Source organism: Ambystoma mexicanum, chromosome 14 (assembly GCF_040938575.1).
Source record: "Ambystoma mexicanum isolate Mex_15411 chromosome 14, UKY_AmexF1_1, whole genome shotgun sequence".
NCBI lineage: Eukaryota > Metazoa > Chordata > Amphibia > Caudata > Ambystomatidae > Ambystoma > Ambystoma mexicanum.
Genome location: NC_090940.1, coordinates 393177815 through 393197274, shown reverse-complemented (window position 1 = coordinate 393197274; position 19460 = coordinate 393177815). Strand labels below are relative to the sequence as shown.

The 19460-nt window shown below is 44.5% G+C and overlaps 1 protein-coding gene across 1 annotated transcript in view; it reads right to left on the bottom strand.

Moving 5' to 3' along the window:
• PLEKHG3 (pleckstrin homology and RhoGEF domain containing G3) overlaps window positions 1-19460 on the bottom strand; it is a 352319-nt gene that overhangs the window by 148537 nt on the left and 184322 nt on the right. The window contains exons 13-14 of the mRNA XM_069638314.1: window positions 4143-4247; window positions 3717-3755 (exon numbers count right to left, since the gene is read on the bottom strand). Coding sequence (XP_069494415.1) covers window positions 3717-3755; window positions 4143-4247 — 144 coding nt within the window. The remainder of the gene's footprint in view (window positions 1-3716; window positions 3756-4142; window positions 4248-19460) is intronic.

Sequence of the window (19460 nt, the reverse complement as noted above, 5' to 3'; positions counted from 1 at the left end):
CGAGCTGCAGAAAAAAGATGAAATAAATCCAATTAACATAGCAGGTGAGTTATCGAGGGAAACTAAATTCTGGTTGATGTTAAAGGGAAAGTGACTCATTTGTAAGTTGAAGGTTGCACATGTGCCAATAAAACACGAATGAAGAGAACGATTGTTAAAGGACAAGGTTACATAGTAGCAGAGTAGCCCCACGAGAGAAAGTCACATTTGTAAAAAGTCTCTGTGACAGGGTTTTGGAATTTGAAAGATGTTGCAGGCGAAGGTCAAAGGAAACCGCAATAAGGTAATAAGGTTGAAAAAGGGAAAAGTGACATTTGTGAACTGTGAAATAGCCCAAGACGGCAAAAGTTAAATATAAGAACTTTGGAGAAAGGCCAAGAAGGCATGTGAAAGAGAATAAGAACTACAAATACCAAGAGGTAATTGGAGTTGGATATGAATTTACTAAAAAAAAAGAATAAGAACTATAAATACCAAGAGATATTGGTAGTACCAGTACGCCAAAGTGTGCAAGACTGGCAGAACTATGCCATCTGCCCATCCTTTGTTTTTTGAGAGACTCTCTAGACCCTCTGGGGTTGAACCTGGGGAAGGGAGTTGGTGCTGAAGCCATTCTGACATTTCCTCTTAAGGCGCTATTTTCATTTTGTAGTCCCTTAACACATTTGGTATTCTAAGAAGGAGGGCACGGTTAGGTTTTCTTAGTATAGGCCTTTTTTTTATTTTGATCAGACTGACTTGGGCATATTTGTTATTGTTTAATGGTCAAGATTACTCCCATTTTATAGTTAGGGCCAGTTAGGAATTCTACCATCCCAATCGAAAGTATAAATAAAGGGTTTTGAAACATATCCATAGTGTCTGTCTCTACTATTGATACCAGGCCTTACTTACACTTGCCTATGGATGAGTGCATTAACCTTTCACCCACCAATGCTCTGACAGTCACGTGGACCTAAACTTGTATGGGCCTGGGAACAATCAGAGTCCACATACATATGTGTGTATCTAGGAATGCTCGGAATAATTATTGGCTCCTAGCGATGCTATGGCTAAAGTGTTTTCTAGAGTACTTTTAGAAGAGTTCAACAACTGAATTACATTTAAGCAAATCCCACTGATTAGTCAAACTGGCTTCAGAAAAGGATCTTCCACCTTAAACAATATCCTAGCACGAACGACGATAGTAAACTAGGCATGGATGATCTATGGGCAGACAGTATATGTTGACTACCTTGATTATTAGCTCTGCCTTTGACACCATCAATCGGGAGAGTCTCTGGCAGAAACAAACTGACTTAGATATACCATCAGGTCTCTCGAATATGATGATGTCCATCCATCATAACACCACAGTTAAAATAAGAACAGGCATGGTAGGCAATTTAACAGATAGTAGCTACTCACAGAGGACTACATCAGGGATGCAGATCTGCACATAATCTAATCAACCTATGTTTAACATATCGCACTGCATCAATATCTTCAGATAAAGGATACCCACCGAAGTTAGGCAAGATTGGACTACAGTGGTTGGGATACACAGATGACTTGGTCCTGATGGATCTCACAGACTTCAGTATCAGCTGTATTTATTTAATATCTATTCTCAGTAAAATGATCTCAGGATGAACATCAATATAACCAAGATTGTGACCTTCTGTTCTAATAGGAGAAGCCAAGAGGGAACTATGTATGGAAATTAAAGGATATGAAAGTGGAATGTGTAACATTACAAATATCTACATATTCTTTCAGATCATAAATTAAATTGGTAACAGCAAATGGAAAAGAACACTCACACAGCAACACAACATTTAGGAATCATTAGGACCTTGCACAACAATATAGTGGATACGTCCCCTCTTCCTTAGTCACTATTTACAATGTCAAGCTTGCCCAGACACTGTTGTATGGAGCTGAAATATGGGGACACAGATACGCAAATGACTTGTCCAAATTAGAAAGCTTTTGCTTGGAACGGCTTACCAACATGCTAATAAAATATACTGGGATGTCATCTACAAATTGGGAATTTGCCCGATTCTGTCATTACAATTACAACAATGAATTTATACAGGAAGATGATAAACTCTGAAGCCAGTACATTATTGAATATAGTGACTTGTGAATATGACAATATTAGTAGTAGACTAATATATGAGTTATATGTGATTTCATCGCTGGGAAAAAAACATCAAGGGGTACTCCATATTTCTTTAACTCACTAAACACCCTTTCCAACATATTTTAGGGCTGGTGAAATTATATAAACAAACTCCAGTCCTAGATTATTTGGGTAAAGTGGGTTAGTGGGTTAAAGAAAATATCGAGTGCCCCTCTATGTTTTTTTCAACGATGATATCACTGGGTACCAATATATGGGGCCAGGGAGAAGCTTATGAGGGAGGGTATGAAAAGTTGCGAATGATTAAAGATCGAACCTAGCAGAAACCTGGCTAGGAAATTCAAACTGAGGATCTATGCTTGATAGTGTCACTGGGCTGGGAAAAAACGATCAATCTCTCTGCTATGAGTTATAGTGGAGACTATGTGCCATGTACTCCATTGCTTTATCACACTCCAAGATACCTAATAATGTATTCTAGTCGTCACATAGGAAGTGTGTATTAGGCTGACATTAATACAGAGGAGATTATGGTAGTGATAGGAGCCAGGACACATTGAAATTGAGAATCTAGGGTCTATCGAGAGTTACAAATAGAAACACAAATATCCACTCTCATCATGTGAGGCTCTTGTGACTATGAAGGAATCCTCTGTTAGCCTATGGCTATCAGGACATCACTGTGGGACGGAGATTCTCTGTGGGAGGAAATTAAACTAACATACTATTTAATCAAATACTGGCTTTTTAATAAGGAACTACTTCATGAGTGAATGAGTTGAGAAACCGATACTGTTATGGTTTTCATTTTATGTACATGTATTCTTATTAGCTATGATACCTTTTAAATATCAATAAGTCACTTTACATGTTATGCATATAATTATTTTATATTAATGTTTATATCCTAATTTTTTTATGTCTTTGTTTCTGGTTCTATGAATTATACATATGAAAGTACTTATTTATGCCTTCTATATTTTTCACGAATTCTTCTTTCTTGAATGTATAAACATGTTATCTTAATATCATGCTGTTTCTAGTATATGATTTTTCTACCTAGAACATGCCTGCAAGAATTGTGGTTTGATATGAATGCACCCTTACCTTACCTGGTAATTGTTCATGCTATTCACCCCACACCCTCTCTGGACCCCAGCCGCCCCCCACATTTCAAAGCTGTTGTACTGCAATTTGGTACATTACACATAATCAAATAAAATGAAACAGAATATAGCATGAACATTTTACCAAATAGAAAGGCTTACCTAGAAAAGCTCATCATGCACGAGTGGGAAGCCTGCACTTCAAATGACAACCAGGACAGAAATTGTGCACCATGCGGTCCTTGCTTTAAGAGCTAGGGCTAAAGGGCAGTGCACATTTAATGACACTAGCAAGCAGCTGATCTCTAAAGGATAGACCCCTTTTATAGAAAGGTTTGCAATAATAGTAAAAGCACATCTCACTAAAATGAAAATGTAAGAATGGAATTGGGATTTTGGCAGGGCTAGTGGGATCCATTCTCTGCATAACATGAATGGGATTATCAGCAGCCAAAGGACGATGATGGGGAATACTCACTCACCTTTATCACCAAGATGTTTCAAGATATGTTTTGAAGGTTCTAAAAAACAAAAAAACAGAACAAGTTTAGAGTCATGTTTGGGGAAAACCATATAAAATTGAAGCAGTTTTGATACTAAACTCATTTTAAGAAGCCACTTTAGGTCAGTCGTATGTGCGGTTTGTAAGCAAAGCTAGAATCACAAAGCAACCTGGACGCATTGGCAGAATCTCCTCCACCATCAATAATTTGTAAAAGAGCCAATACAGTTGATTTTTGGCCCCACAACATGCCAAATGATTACCATCCACAATTTCACCTGACCAGATTACAGCATATTTCCCAAATGGTCCAGCAGTTCATCCTTTCTAAAGAACACCTGTTGCAAAGCAAAATTCCCCACTGCCACATTATTTAAACGCCTGTATTAAAGGGTAGCTCTCACACCAGACAGTCTGCGGCCTTGGCCTCGGGATACTGCATCAGCGTCTAAGGGTTGGATGGAAAGTGTTGCTTTCAAACTCTCTGGATAGTGCCTGTATCGAAATGGCTCTAGAAATAGGACAGGGGAAACCCGTTAGATTAAATTGATAGGCACAAATCTGGCATGCACCCATCTCACCTGCAGATAAAGTTGCACTTACTAAATGAATTGATAGCAACAACTAATTGAGACCCATGAGGCTTCTTTGAAATACAATTTGCGTCCTATACATTTTCATAGTATATATATATATGAAGAGATTTAATCATTTGTTCAGTGTCGATCAACCAAAAATTACTTGCACTTCTCCAGCATTGGTATCAATAGATTCACATGCTGTTAAATAACCTTAATCATCAGGCTGGGAATCCTCACTAAATAAAGCAGTTGCCATTGTAAATAACAAAAAATGGCATTCATTGTAGTGTACAATCAGACACATTTTGGGCCATTTGGTCTTCAGCCAGTAGGCACTCTTCTCCCTTAGCGCCACTGAGAGGCCATTTTCAGATTATTTTAATGCATATTTTAACGCCTATCTTCATTTGGGGTTGGAAGGAATTGGGGTTGCATGTGAATCTAAAAAAGATACCAATGCTGGAGAACCGAAGTTACAGTTGCGACGAATCCCTAGATGTCGTCATTTCTCCCCAGGGGAAAACCCTTCCCATGAGGCCAAGGAGGTGAGGCTGCTACCAGATGGTTCCGCCTCAGGCTGGTACACAGTGGGAGGATCCCATGGGGAGAGGCTCCCCTTCTGGCTTTAAGGACAGACAGCTAGGGAGAACGCCAACCATCCACCCGCACCCTATACACCTTTCTATCCCATAAAATCCAACTCAATATCCCATACTTGCATATATGTCGAAGTCCAAAAACACAATAACCACAGAGACAAGGAAGACCTAAGGCAGACCTACTTAACAAGTACTGTGACGAGGAGGACGTGCAGGACAAGTAAGAGCAATAGGGAGTACTTTAATTACCAGTCTAGTCTTCTGTGCCCACTTATGATCAAAACGAAAAAAAAGGACTTACCACGCTATCAAGCCATCCCTAGAATAGCCACGAGCGGGGAATCAGTGTGGCACGGACAACAGAAGAGGCTGCGGACCAGGATGCTGGCGAGAAGGCACAGACATCCCTAAACAATCCAACATGGAAGGACCGACTTAGAACCTGGCAGAGCCAACCTTAAGACCTGCTGCGAAGTTGGACCCGCAGTCGCACAAAGCATGAGGCGCCATAGACTGCAGAGCGGCCGCAGCATTTCAGAAGGCAAGGAAAACCACAAAGTATTAAAGAGAAGAACGAATAGCGCCCTAGGCCGACTGGAATACGCTGGCGGAGATCCTGAAGGTACTAGGGTTGCCGTGACTGTTGGAGGGGGCACAACAGTGCCATGGAAGAGATAGAAAGTCGAGACTCACAGAGCAGGGGCAAAAAGGGAATCCCTGTGGTAAAAAAAAAGCCAAGCATACAGGAAGAGACATACGGGTCGGGCACCCGCACCTACAAGAGAAGAGAAATACAAGTCATTGCAGTTGCAGGAGAGTGAACCAGGTCTGCCAAATCACCACAGTATAGAAATACGTGTCTGAGAACGGCATACAAAAAGAGAACCACAAGCCATCTTCCTCATGGAAGTACTTGGCAGGAGAGTGAACCAAGTCTGCCCATGTCCAAGAACAGGGAATCCTTTGCCTTGGACTCTCAAGACTGAAGGTGTTGAATTGTGAAACTAAAGTGATAGAAAAGCCAGGGTACAGGAGTTATTCCCCCTGGGTGTGTTGAACAATCAAGATACAAGGAGAAGGAAGTCCTGGTAACCAAAGCTGCAAAGACTTTCTGATACAGAGTGTTAAAAGATAGAACATGTGCCTGCTGAGGAGAAGTGCTGGAACTTTGTATTGTGTTTGAGGAAAATCCTGACCTGAGGAAGGGACTCACTCCCCTAAGAAGTCAAATCCTGGGAGTGAACTGTTATCACCCGTCCAAAAGAAGGGAGCAATTATTTCGGATCAAGGTAGTCTACTTTACCTTTCATTTAGTTTTAACTTTAAGGGACCGAAGTAGGGGTTTTGACACAGGGTGGTGGACCTTTTAGTTTAAGCCGGACATTCTGACAGAGCCCTTAGTGTTTTACTTGAGGCAGGGAAGCCCCTCTTAGAGATTGGGAAAGATAGGTTTTCTCTTTATTTCTTGGCTAATAAAAGTCTGTACCAATCACTATGTCACCTGTGTGTCAGTCTCTTCCTTCTGCACCCTTAAACAGTCAAGTAACTTTTTCCTCCTCCAGTATTGAATCTTTCAGAGATTCACATGCTATTTAATAGATTTCAAAGGAGTAAGTAAACATACATCTAGCCCAAGAGGAGGGAAAGAAAGTGCCTCACTTCAAGCAAACAGGCTACAAAGGACTGAATGTCTGACCCTTGACTGCTCTCCCGAGTATCTTTCGCTGCAGTAAAATCTTGTAAAGGTATGCTGGACTCACCATGTGGCTGTCCTACAGATGTCCTGAGGAGGCAACCCCACCAGGAATGCCACCTGCATGACATAGCCCTTATGGAGTGCATGCTTGGTTTGCCTTGCCGGGGATCAGCATTTCTACAAACAGTTGGTTGGAGTGGTGGAATGACTTGGTCCGGAGCAAACAGTGCTCGAGTTCTGTTCTAACATGCAAAGAATGTAAGGACATTTCTGCCGACGATGATGGTGTATTATAATTAGAACTGTTCTTTTATAACGCGCTTAATACCAACGAGTGGTTTCTAAGCGCGGGGACGCGATTCAAACCCATGTTGCGCTGCATTGCCTTACTTCGAAGACAAATGCGTTGCCCCTGACCTATCCTTCCTTCCCCAGACATCTGGAAATACCAGCTGTTCATATAAGTGGAATGAAGTTGGGACATTAGGCATGGATTTGAAATTAGTTCAAAGAAGGACTTTGTCCTTGTGGAACATCAGGTAAGCCTCCTGCGCAGAGAGCTTGAAATTCACATACTTTCCTGGGTGAAGTGATAGCAACCAAGAATGCCATTTTGCAGTAACCTTCTTAATGCCCGCCACATGCCTGGGTTCAAATGGCTGGCGCATTAAAGTTGTAAACACAGTATTCCTCTTCCACAAGGAAGCAATCTTGTGCACCATATGAAATTACCTGAAGCGACCTTTAACAAATTATTTTGGTAGTCTTGCCGAGCACAAGGACGTTGCACCTAGTCTAAGTAGATTGAGAAATGGCTGATTGGTGGTGCTAGATAAATGAGTGGGCTAAACCTCCCTCTGCGAGGTGCAGCAAGAACAGACGTTTTTGTAAAGCTTGAAAAGTAATTGAATCTATGTCTTAGATGAAATGGTGAAGATCTATTTTTTTATTGCTATACTTGACGGTGAAAGGGGCTCTAGTCATCGCCAGGGTTTAACTGCATTCCTGAGTCATGCCTCATTGTCCAAACTCTATGGATTCAGGAACTAAGCTTTGAGGCTTACCGATAATGGTTTGTGGTGGATAACCTTGCCTCTCTGGTGGATAACCTTGCCTCTCTGCAGGGACAGCATGTCTAAGGTCAGTGGAAGAGTGATAGGCTGTGTGTGGGAGAGGGACAACGGAACTGAGAACGAGTACTGTCTCGCCCATGTGGTGCAATTAAGAAGAGGTTGCATGGCTGCATTCTTATTTCCAGGACTATGGGGATCAGCGAAGTGGTGGGAACACAATGGAACTTGTTGTCTGAAAACCAAGAGAGCAACCCCACCCCCAGAGGCTGCCTGGTTGCAGAAATTACTGGAGAACCACTTGGACCTGAGAGTTTTCCCGAGTGGCAAACAAGCTTTCTCTGTGCGTCTCCAAAATAAAATATGTGTTCCAGTTGGTGTTGATTCAGCTCCGACTATTTGCAGGACAGCTTCCTGCTTAGAGACCTATATAGTCACATACAGAGCTACTGACCCCTGGGAGGTGAGTGGGGAAAAGAAACATTCCTGGTTGCAGTAGCCATTTCCACAGCTTCTGTTCGCCAAAGGAAAACATTTGAGACTGCATTCCCCTTGCTTTCTAATGTACAATATCAGTGTGGCATTTAATTCTCACCACTTTTGGCTTCATTTGTAGTAAGAATGACTTCAGAGCCTATAAGATGGTCCGGAGTTCCAGTACGCATATGTGCAGTTTCTTCTCGGCAGAAGACCAAAGCCCCTTTACGTGGACGTATTCCACACGGGCTCCCCCAGAGCTCCATAGATGTGTCCATTACAGTAATTATAGTGGAAGGTTCTGGAACGTAGCTCTCTTTGGTAAGTTGCTCTCTACCTGCCATCATGTTGCCGGCATCGGTTATGTGCATCTTGTCTTCCCAATTTTCAGAGACTTGATACCACCTCACATCCAGAATCTCTTGCAGTTGGCACATGAAAATCCTGCAATTATGGTTTGCGGAATGCATGATGGCGGCATCACAAGGAGACACTTGGAAGCCCAAACTGTGGTTACATCCTATGATTTTAAATTCTGAACTTTGGACCACATGTTTTGAAGAAGATCCTCTGAATGTTTTGCCTGAAACCTCAGTGTCCAAGAAAGCCCTCATAAAAGCTGCTCCTTGAAGCAAGTCTGGGTGACTTGCTGCAATTGATGGAGAAGCCCAATAATGAAAGACGCTTCTCTGCAAGATGGGTGTCCTGGTTCCCATATTCTAGAGATGGCACATACAGCAGCCAACCATCCATGTAAGGATAGCCGGGTAGTCCTTTCTTCCTGTGATGGGCCGCTACAGGTGCCGGGCATTTGGTGAATACTCTTGACTGACTTCAGACCGAATAAGAGCAATCTAAACTGATCATTTTCCCCCTACTACTATGAAGTGCAAGTATCTTTGGTATTTTACGTGAATTAGGATGTAGAAATAGGTAGCATCCATTTCCATGGATGAGAAGAAATCCCCCAATTGAATATGGCTTAGGATCTTTTGTAGGGTGATCATCTGGAATGATTGGGGCCGTAGGAATTGTTTGAGGAATCTCTAGGATGACCCCCCCCCCCACCAATCCCCAGACCTTTCTGGTATAGGAAATAGTGTGTAGACCCCATGATGCCACTGGATTTGAGGCACTCACTCTATAGCTTGCTTGAGCAGGAGCACCTCCACTTCCTTTTGTAGCCCATCCAGAAGGTTTTCTAATCTGGGGGAAGGGGGGATAGCAGATGCCATCTGAATAAACTCTAGAGTGCTTCCACAGGTTGTTATGGAAAGCACCATTAATCAATGTTTATTTGTTTCCACTGGTTTAGATATGCTGTGAGACACCACCCTGCCCACAACTGGGCTAAAGTTGTGGGGTTGCTGGTGGAAGGAGTCATGCCTGCTTGCTGGACTGGCCCCTAGAGTGTGAAGCACCTGATCACCTGTTGCCCCTGCGGTAGGATTGGAACCTTGACTTTTACTGCTCTCTTATGGAGTAGGGGGCACGGAGCAGGAGAACCAACAGGTATCTCTTCTTGTCCTAAAGAAACATCAACTGGGGCAAATGGACTGATGGTGCTTCTGATGCTTTAGCGTGATTATATGGATCATGCCATGTCAGTTTTTGTCTATCGTTAGGAGCGCATCATCCACTTATTTTCCAAAAAGGTCTTCACCATCAAAAGCCTGTTTGGTCATGTGGCATGAAATTAGTGGCTTTTAAGCAGCCCTGGCGGCAAAGCACTGTTCCATTACCAATCTGTCTGAATCCTGTGCCGGCGAAATCCACCATGAATTAAAATCACGTGGTTAGATGCAGATTTTTATTCTCCGAGGAGCAATAAGGCTTCATGCTTTTTGTCCCCTAGTAAGAATTCCAATGTGTTCCCAGTTGGAACCACACTTCCTGGTTATATCTTGCCAATATGACCTCAAATTTGCGGTCTTGACACTACTGTCGTTATGACACGCTGGACGACCACAAAAAGCTGCTAGCCCTTTCTGTGAGGGGGCTGCATATGGGAAAGAGGTGTCGGACAATCTCCTTCTCGCAGATGCAGAGACTAATATACGGGAATGGTTGCACCCTTAAGCACGTCGGGGCGCTATGTAGCACCCTGTATTTTTTGTTCAAGTCATCCAACCTGGCCGGAGCTGTATAGGGGTTTCTTATTATTTTTGTATAAATGAATGTATCTAAATGAATGTTGTAAAAGTTTGTAAACAAGCTATAAACTAATAAAAAAAATAAATAGGGGGTTCTTATGTCCACCAATCAGTCCTCCCAGATTATATCCAGGATTGGGATGTACAAAACGGTCTTCCCGAATACAGGAATCTATCCTTCCTTCCTTAGCTTGGATGCCTTTGCCATTGTATTGTAGAAAGACTTAATATCATCAGGAGCAGAGTCTTCAGGTGGATATGCTTCTGGCTCCCTATCGGTAGGAACAATATTTGTGTCGCTGGTGAATCTGTCAGCTGGGTTTAGAAGGGGTTTTCACCTCCTGCTGCAATGAAGGACTGGGACCCATGGTCTGTGCTGCGGTGGCATTTCTGGCCGCTGTGGCTTTTCTGGGATTTTTGGTGGAGCCTCCTGTTGGATTTAAAGTCTCACAGGGAAATTTGGCCCCTTATATGAAGCGCAGTTATTAGGTTTTTCAAAATGTTGAACAAGTCTACTAACAGTTAATGCACCCTGGTTTTGGGGGGAGGATGGCGGTGATGTCAGCACTTCTACTGGCTGGAATGACCAAAGTGGCCTAAATAGAGGATTTTAAGGTTCGGGAGATCGCTTTCTCTCCTCGGATTCAAACTCTTCCTCATAAAACACACCCGGTAGTCCTTCAAAGTCTGAGTTAATTTAATGCTCCAGAAGGCTCTCAGGGGGCATCATGGCTGGCTCTGTGAGGGCAGGGTGAACATATGGTCCCAATGTAACTTTAGCTTTATAGGAAAATAGTTGAAATTGTCCTTCGGAGTGCTCATAGAGGTAGAAGACAATGCTGACAGCTATGCCTTTGATGTAGTGGTAGCTGGCACAACCCATTTACCTCGTGGAGCGATCATTGATGAGGCAGCCGCCGCCAACGACACAGTCTATGGGTTTGACCTCACATCGCCTGTAGTTGTCGAGAAGGTGGTCATCAATATGGTAGTCATCAAGGCAGTCATCATCGTCGACAGGGCTGTAAGTCAACAGTGCCTTTGAGGGTTTTCTCCTGGATAAGGTCAACGAGGTGCCATGGGTGTATGTGATACAGCCTTACTTGTTCACTGAGTGCCACCCATTGATGCTTTGTCGATGATTCTGCTGACCTGTGAGCTTTTTGCCCTGACATGGTGGATTTGTCAGATAGGTAGGGTTTACAAGCTCCTTTTTGAACCCGGGAAGGCACTCCACTCCTCACACTTCTATCTGACAAGCGCTCCTCTTGTGATCACGCCCTCTTTGAAGAAATGGCTTTTTTTCCAAAGGTCTGCTAGGGCAGTTTCAGGTTAAACTGAAGGGATGGTGACCTCATCCAATCTGGTAACTTGTCTCCTATGGCAATCTCTCAAGGTGTTGGAGAAAGACTAGCAAATTAAACAGGAGCCCATATCATGGTCAGGGGACAAGCATTAAAACGACCTCTCAAGTGAGTCCTCTACATAGATATTTTTAGATGCATTTGGAGTTCCCAAAGAGGCTCTTTCTTTGTCTCGGTCTTGGTGGTTGTAGGAGACACCACAGAGGGTTGAACCCTAAAGGGAGGTAGATTTTATTTTCACCCCCTCCTGCAGAGCCTTCCACAAATGCCAACCATTACCAAAGCCTTAAAACATTAAATAACTTAGCTCGGTATTCACAATGGGATTACATTTCAAAATAGTAGGTAAATAGATACTTCAGAAAACATCAAAAGAAACAAGAACTCAGAAGAAAACTCCCAACTCTGAAAATGGCCTTCAGTGGTGGTGCTAAGGGACCGAGTGTCTATTGATTAGAGGGGAAATGTCAGAAAAAGGATTGAGAGAGCACTACAGTATGTGCAATTTATTGTTATTTACAATGGAAACTGCTTTATTTTCAAGGACTCGCAGCCTGAAAATGGGGAATATTCAATAACATGTGAATGAATATATGAAAGATTCAATGCAGGAGAACAGATGTTACTCTAACCCAACTCCATGGTGCACGGAAGGACAAAAAGCTAAGTCAGCCCACAGTGTACTTGCTACTGTAACCATCAGATTGTACTTTGTTCCCTGCAGACGGCCCAGTAACCTAAGTGGACAAGGAGTCAGGCAAGTTATTGACATGTGCAATGGGTTTTATTTCAATTAAAAGAAAAATGCCTAACTAGCTCTATACGGTGAGGGAAGTTCCCTACCTAGCAAAACTACAGCAGTACAATAATTTCAGCAGGGCCGCTGCCTGGCCCAATTCATACTTGTTTTTTTCCTTGGTTTCAACGTTCCTTTTTCCACAACAGGATATTCTTCCCAGTCTTTGTTAATGTTATTTGACATTTATATAGCACCCTATATATCATTGGTATCAAAGCACTTGTGGGTTGAACACCCTTGGGGACTGTAGCCCAGGTCAGTCGAGCGACTAGGGTAGTATTGGGTGCTTGGATGCACTCAATATGTTGCAGCTAGTGTGATTTGCTTGATGGTAGTTGCATCCTAACACTAGGTGTGGTGGTAGTGAGAGATCAGTTGAATGTGTGCAGTCAGGTGGTTGGTCTCCGAGAATGCATTCTGGCGGCATTAGGCCTGTGTAGGACGTTTATGTGTGCAGCCAGGGCGATCTTTTCATGCGGTATAGCTGCGTTCTAGCAGGATGTTGAGGTGTTCATGGAGTATTGTTCGTATCTGAGCAGCTAGGCCAAAATTGATCAAGGGATATAGCGGCGCTCTATTGTGTGTTGGTGTAAAGTAGAGAGTAAGCATAGTGGTAGGAGAGGTGAGTGTCTGTAGTAGATGGTTTATTCTTACAAGCCCACTGTTCCAGGATTACATTCTGGATCTGTATGAGCTGGTAGTGGACATCCTAGTGTTTCACGGTAGCGGCACTCTGAGGTAGATTTACACCTAGGAGTGGCATAAGATACGTCATCTCTGTCAGAGGGTCATTATTCTTAGGCTCAGCACTATGTATCTCAGGAGCCTGTTTTTCAGGTCACTGGTTGTGGTTTATGGTGGGTTGCAGGGTAGGTCTAGGCAGTTTATTTGGTTATAGGACAGGAGGTATCTCGCACAAATGTAGTAACAATGAGGCAGTGACGCTAAAGAACAGGCTGGACAGAGGCATTGTAGAGTCTGAGTGTTTTAGCACCTAGATGGGATCGTATCTAAGGTATGTAGTTGGGGCAAAGAATGGAGCAAAGGGGTATTATCAACTTGATGGCACGAGAGCCTCCTAGGCCTGTGTAGTAGACTCGGGAAGTAGAGAGCCAGCAGTTGCATATCCTAGAGCCTGAAGGACGCTAAGGTTGCCATCTGTGGTATCCATTTCCTAATTCTGTCTTGGTAGATTGTTGGTCGCTTTCTGTGGTCTCTTTGCTTGGTATCTCCCCAAACATTTGTCCGCAGGATGTAATTACTTTCAATGTGATGTCATTGAAGGCATGGTCCATGATGTTGGTGGGTTTCAGTGGCCCTAGATGGTACTAAATCAAGGTTCACGGAAAGAGACAGGTTTTTAGAGCTTTGAGGAAGGCCATGTCGTCTTGGTTGTGTCGAATGTGTGGCGGGAGTTCCACAGAGTTGGAGCAAAGGTTAAAAAGGCGGACCCTCCAATCCTGGCTGAATTGGAGGCTGGAATCACTAGTAAGAGGGCAGTGCTTGTTCTTAGGGTGGTGTGATGGGTGGTAGGGAGTAATGTTCGCTTGGAGGTATGCTGGGCCAGTCTTGTGCACTGCTCGGTGGATAAGTACGTAAAAGGGAGCCAGTGTGAAGGGTGCAGAGAGCGGGGGAGATGTGATCCCTGTGTCCCAGAGCAAAAAGTAGTCTGGCGGCAGCATTTTAGGCTCTTTGGAGTTTAAGGTGGTACGGCGGTGCACCCAGGTATAAGGAGTTGGCATAGTCCAGTCTCGACATAACAATGGACATAACAGCGTGGAGTCTGTTGGGATAGCTGATGTAAGGGAAAATGTGTCTTAGGAGTTTGAGGTAGTAGTGACAGGATTTTGATACATTATTGATGGGAGAGTGTTAAACCCAAGTACATAGTGCAGCCAAGGTATTTGACTGTTTTGGAGGGAAGGGGACACGGGAGGGGGGCCATGGGAGTTGTTGCGGGAGAAGGGCAGTATTGCTGCACACCATGATCTCGGTTTTATCTGGGCTCAGAAGGAGGTGGTTTCTTGTCATCCATCGATCAATATCTCTGAGGCAAGCTTCAAGGTCGGGACGTGGGTTGGAGCTTGTTTTGGGAATTCTTAGGATAATTTGGGTATTTTCAGCGTAGTTTTAGCAGGTGAGGGTGTCCGCACGGATGTTTCCTGGTAGAGTGGTCAGATAGAGGTTGAAAAGGAGAGCAGAGAGGCAGGCACCTTGGGGTACTCCAGTTTTCATGGTGCGAGCGGTTGAGACAAAAGGGGAGAGGAAAGCGATTTGTTTCCTGTTGTTGAGGAAGGAGGCAATCCATTTGAGTGCTGATCCTTGGATTCCTAGGGAGTGGAGACAGCCAAGGAGGATAGAATGGTTAATGGTGTCAAAGGCTGCTGACAGATCAAGGAGAACCAGCGCTGCACAACCCTCCGAGTCGGCCGAGACCTTGAGATTGTCCCATATCGAGATCAGGGTGCTTTCTGTTCCAGGGCGCAGCCTGAATTCTGATTGAGCGGGGTCGTGTAGTTTGTTGGATTCAATGAAGTGGTTGAGCTGAGAGTACGTAGCGCGGTCAATGAATTGCCAGGAATCTGGTGTTGAAGATCGGCCTGTAATTCTTAGGGTCAAGGGGGTCGAGAGATGCCTTTTTTAGAAGCGGTTTGACATTCTCCATTTTAAAGACTTCAGGAAAGATGCCAGAGTTGAGGAAGTCATTTAGTATGAACCTTGCATGTTCACCTGCACAAGTGGCGTAGACTTTCTTTCAGAAGAGAGGCGGGACAGGGCTCAAGGAGGAAACAATCTCCATAACAGGAGCACTGATCAATGCTAGATCAGTCGTGGCCCACGCCACTGAAATAGCTGACCTCCTTACCTTAGATAACCTTGACCTCCTAGCAGTGACAGAAACCTGGCTACATGACCCAGCAGGTCCAGCCCTCTCCCTAGCAATACCCAAAGAGTACCAACTACTAAGACTTGACCGCCCTAACGCCAGAGGTGGTGGCTTAGCCATCATTGCCAAATCCAACCTGAATGTAAGGTTAACAACACTGCCCACATTAAAATCCTGTGAACTCCTGGCCGCTAAATTACCACTGTCCCCATGCCAAACCCTAACTATTTATCTCATTTACAGGCCACCAGGGCCCTTAGGCCCTTTCGAAGAGGAATTATCCAGCCTCTTAGCAGGCAACACAAAAAAGTCATCCCAGACAATGATCCTTGGTGACCTTAACCTAGGTTTTAACGACCCAAATGACAAACAAGCGCAAACAATCGCTACCATGCTTGAAGGGCATGGCCTCACCCAAAAAGTCCTCACCCCCACCCACAACAAAGGGATAATACTAGACTGGGTAGCCACCTCCAACTGCCCTACTACTATCACTAAAATTACACCCCAGCCTTGGACTGACCACCTCATCAATTTCTACTTAACAAGATGTCCAGAATTGAAAAAACAATGGCACCATCTGTTCCCACTAGATCCAGAAAAAACATCACACCAGACAATATCCTACCCCTGCTCCTCCCAACCATCAATGCCTTGCCATTTGATTCCGACCCAGACACCATGGTTAAAATATACAACGACACCATGGCGATAGCCATGGACACCATCGCCCCACTGAAAAACTGTACAAGTAAACAACAATCCCACCTTAATACTTGGTTCACCCCCCATCTAAAAGAACTGAGACTGGGACAAAGGAAGCTTGAAACTGTATGGCAACACTCCCCTACAGCTGAAAATAAACTTAAACTGAAATTGTGCGCTACACATTATAAGAAAGCAATCATCCAAGCTAAAAAAGAAGTCTATAACGACCGAATTTCCAAAGCATGCTCCAATACAAAGGAACTATTCGCAATCTTGCGAGAACTCGAATCCCCCATATCACCACCTGATAACGTACCCAAAGACAAGCAATGGTGTACAAATATCCAAAATGCCCTTGCTAATAAAGTAAAAACACTACAAACAAAAATTGCTATAAAAAAAGCCTCGCTTCCTCTTAGTGAAATTCCCAGCACGCCCACCCCCACGCTCAAACCTAGCCTAAAACCCTTCAAATTCTCTAAAGTTTCCACACATGAAACTGAAAAAATCATTGCCTCACTAAAACCATCCAATTGCAAAGGCGATTACTACCCAGCCCAGATAATCAAGGATGCCGCTAGAGACCTTGCCCCCTTCGTCACTAAACTCATCAATGCCTCCTTCTCATCTAGCACCGTCCCAAGTAGCTTAAAAGAGTCCTGGGTTCTCCCCCTGCTTAAAAAACAAACCTTAGACCCCTCCATCCCCACCAACTATAGACCCAGCACTGCTGTCCCTTTCCTCCTGAAGATAATTTGACAGAGTGGCCTATCTCCAAATCCAAAAATACCTAGAGACCAACCAACTCCTCGGCACTCGTCAATCGGGCTTCAGACCGCAACACGGCACTGAGGCCGCCCTTATAGATCTCAAAGCCCAAATTGACGAGCTCAACGATAAAGGAAACACAGCTATGCTACTCCTCCTTGATCTGTTGGCGGCTTTTGACCTAGTGGACCACGCAGTACTCTGCATACACCTAGCGTCAGCCACACACTTCTCAAGTGAAGCCATAGCCTGGATCCAATCCTTTCTCGACAACAGAAGCATGCGAGTCTTCTCCACCTTAGACTCTGCCGACCCTATCCAGACAACATGTGGAGTCCCACAGGGCTCTTGTGTCTCGCCAACGATGTATAATATCTTTACTAAACCTCTATTTGACAAATTGGACAGACTGGGTGTCACCTACACAAATTATGCAGACGAAACTCAGATCCTCATCCCCCTTTCGGGCAATTTCAATACGGATACAGCTTTAGTAAACAAAATGTACACCCTCATTCAGGCATGGATGGCAACCCATGGCATCTGCCTGAATGATGAAAAAACAGAGATCCTCATTCTAGGCTCACCCAACAACCTAAAAAAACTTGATTTGAAACTACAGCTCCTTCAATATCAATGGCAATATAATCCCCTTCGCCAAAGAGGTGAAAACCCTCGGTTTCTATTTGGACTCCACTTTGTCCCTAAGGAAACAAGTGAACTCCCTGGCCTCATCCACAGCCTATACCGGTAAACTTATTAAAGCATGCAGACCCTTCCTCTCACCAGCTAGCTGCATTATCCTAGCCAATGCACTAATCCTCTCAAAACTGGATTACTGCAATTAACTTTATGCAGGCACAAATAAATACATCATCAATAAACTTCAAACACTACAAAACAACGCGCTCAGAATGGCCCTAAACCTCCCAGCTAGAGAGCACATCTCGAATGTGCGGAGAAAATACAACTGGCTAAAAATTAGCGATAGGATCACCTTCAAAATTGTCACACTAACATTCAAATGTCTGAACAATGCAGCCCCCCCATACCTTAGGGACTGAATAATAAGAAAACCACTGAACGACCAACCAGAACAGCCAACTCTTTCTGCCTCCAAACCCCTAGATTCCGACTAAAAAAAACAGGAGGTAATAGCTTCCCTGTGCAAGCAGCCCAGTACTGGAACGCCCTACCAGTTGAACTAAGAAGGGACCAGCCCTACAACAGCTTCAGGCACCATACCCGCACCTGGCTTCGACGCAATTACCTCTGAAACCGGTGACCCTGAGCATTGTGACCTGATGACACACATACCCCTCCACTCTTACATGTAAAATGTACATAATGTATTTACTGTATATAATTTGTTACCTTTCCACCCTTACATGTAAAGAATGTACATAATGTAATTACTGTATACAATTTATGTTACCAACAACCTGTAATATGCAACCTGTAACCAAGTTCTAAGCATTCTTGTTATTCTGTGCGCCCAGCTACCCAAGGGTTTTCGGGCACCCTATAAATAAACAAACTAACAAACACAAGGTCTGCTATCAGACAGTAGATCTAGGAACGCGTCTCTTGAGAAGGGGTTGATAGAGTCGAAGGATGGCATTGCGGTAGTCGGGGCAATGGAATCAGGAGGGGCAGGGAGTGAGGGTGGAGAGTTTGGTATTAAGGGTTGCCATCCTGTCTAGTAATGGGTTGTAGAAATGCAGCGAGAGATATGGGTCTCACTCTCTCCTGTTAATAAAGAAAACTGTCTCTTGTGATCAACATTTCCATTCCGCCAGGACTTTTTGTAAACAAAACAAAAAACACTTCCTCCTAGGTGTTGGGTTTCCCCCAAAGTCTGGTTATCCTCGTACAAGTTATTTTCTTTCACCTAAGTTGTATCACATAGGGCGGCTGTCCACCCTGTCCGATCAGAGTTCTGTACTTTCTGTTGCTTTCTCAGCTTTAATGCAAAGTGTTTATAGCTCTTCTTCTATCCACCTTTCATAGGGTATTTGCACACTCTGGATCCTCAGGCTCCCCTAACCTTGATAGCTTTCCTAGCCGTTATTCACAATGTTCTTACCTTGAAAGGATATGCTCTCCGTTGGGTTTTTCAGGCTCCCATAACATCATCTGCTTTCTCTGTGGGTACTTGTCTCTGTATCTCCAGAGCTCGGGCTCCCTCATAGGACTAGTCCCGGCATCAGTTACCGGCTGTCACGATCCGCGCAGCGCCATCCAACTCCCAGCGCAGCACCGCCCACCTCCCAGCGCCGCGCAACACCGCCCACCTCCCAGCGCCGCGCAACACCGCCCACCTCCCAGAGACATCTTGCCTGCGGCGGTGGCCTTGGCCGGGCGCTCCCCTTCAGAGGCCATGGTGCCGGGCTCCCCGGAAGAGGGAGGCGGCACACGACAGCTTGGAGACTGTGGCCGCGATGGCGCTGGGGTGGGTTGAGCCTCACCACTCCGGCGTCCTGGTCACATAGGCAACGCCCACGTGTTGCCATAGGAGCGGCCCGCTCATCCAATCATATTGCTGCTCCCTGGCTGCGAGGGTCACGTGATACGCTGCGTCGCTCACGTGACCCAGTGAAGAAGCGATCACGTGACCCGATC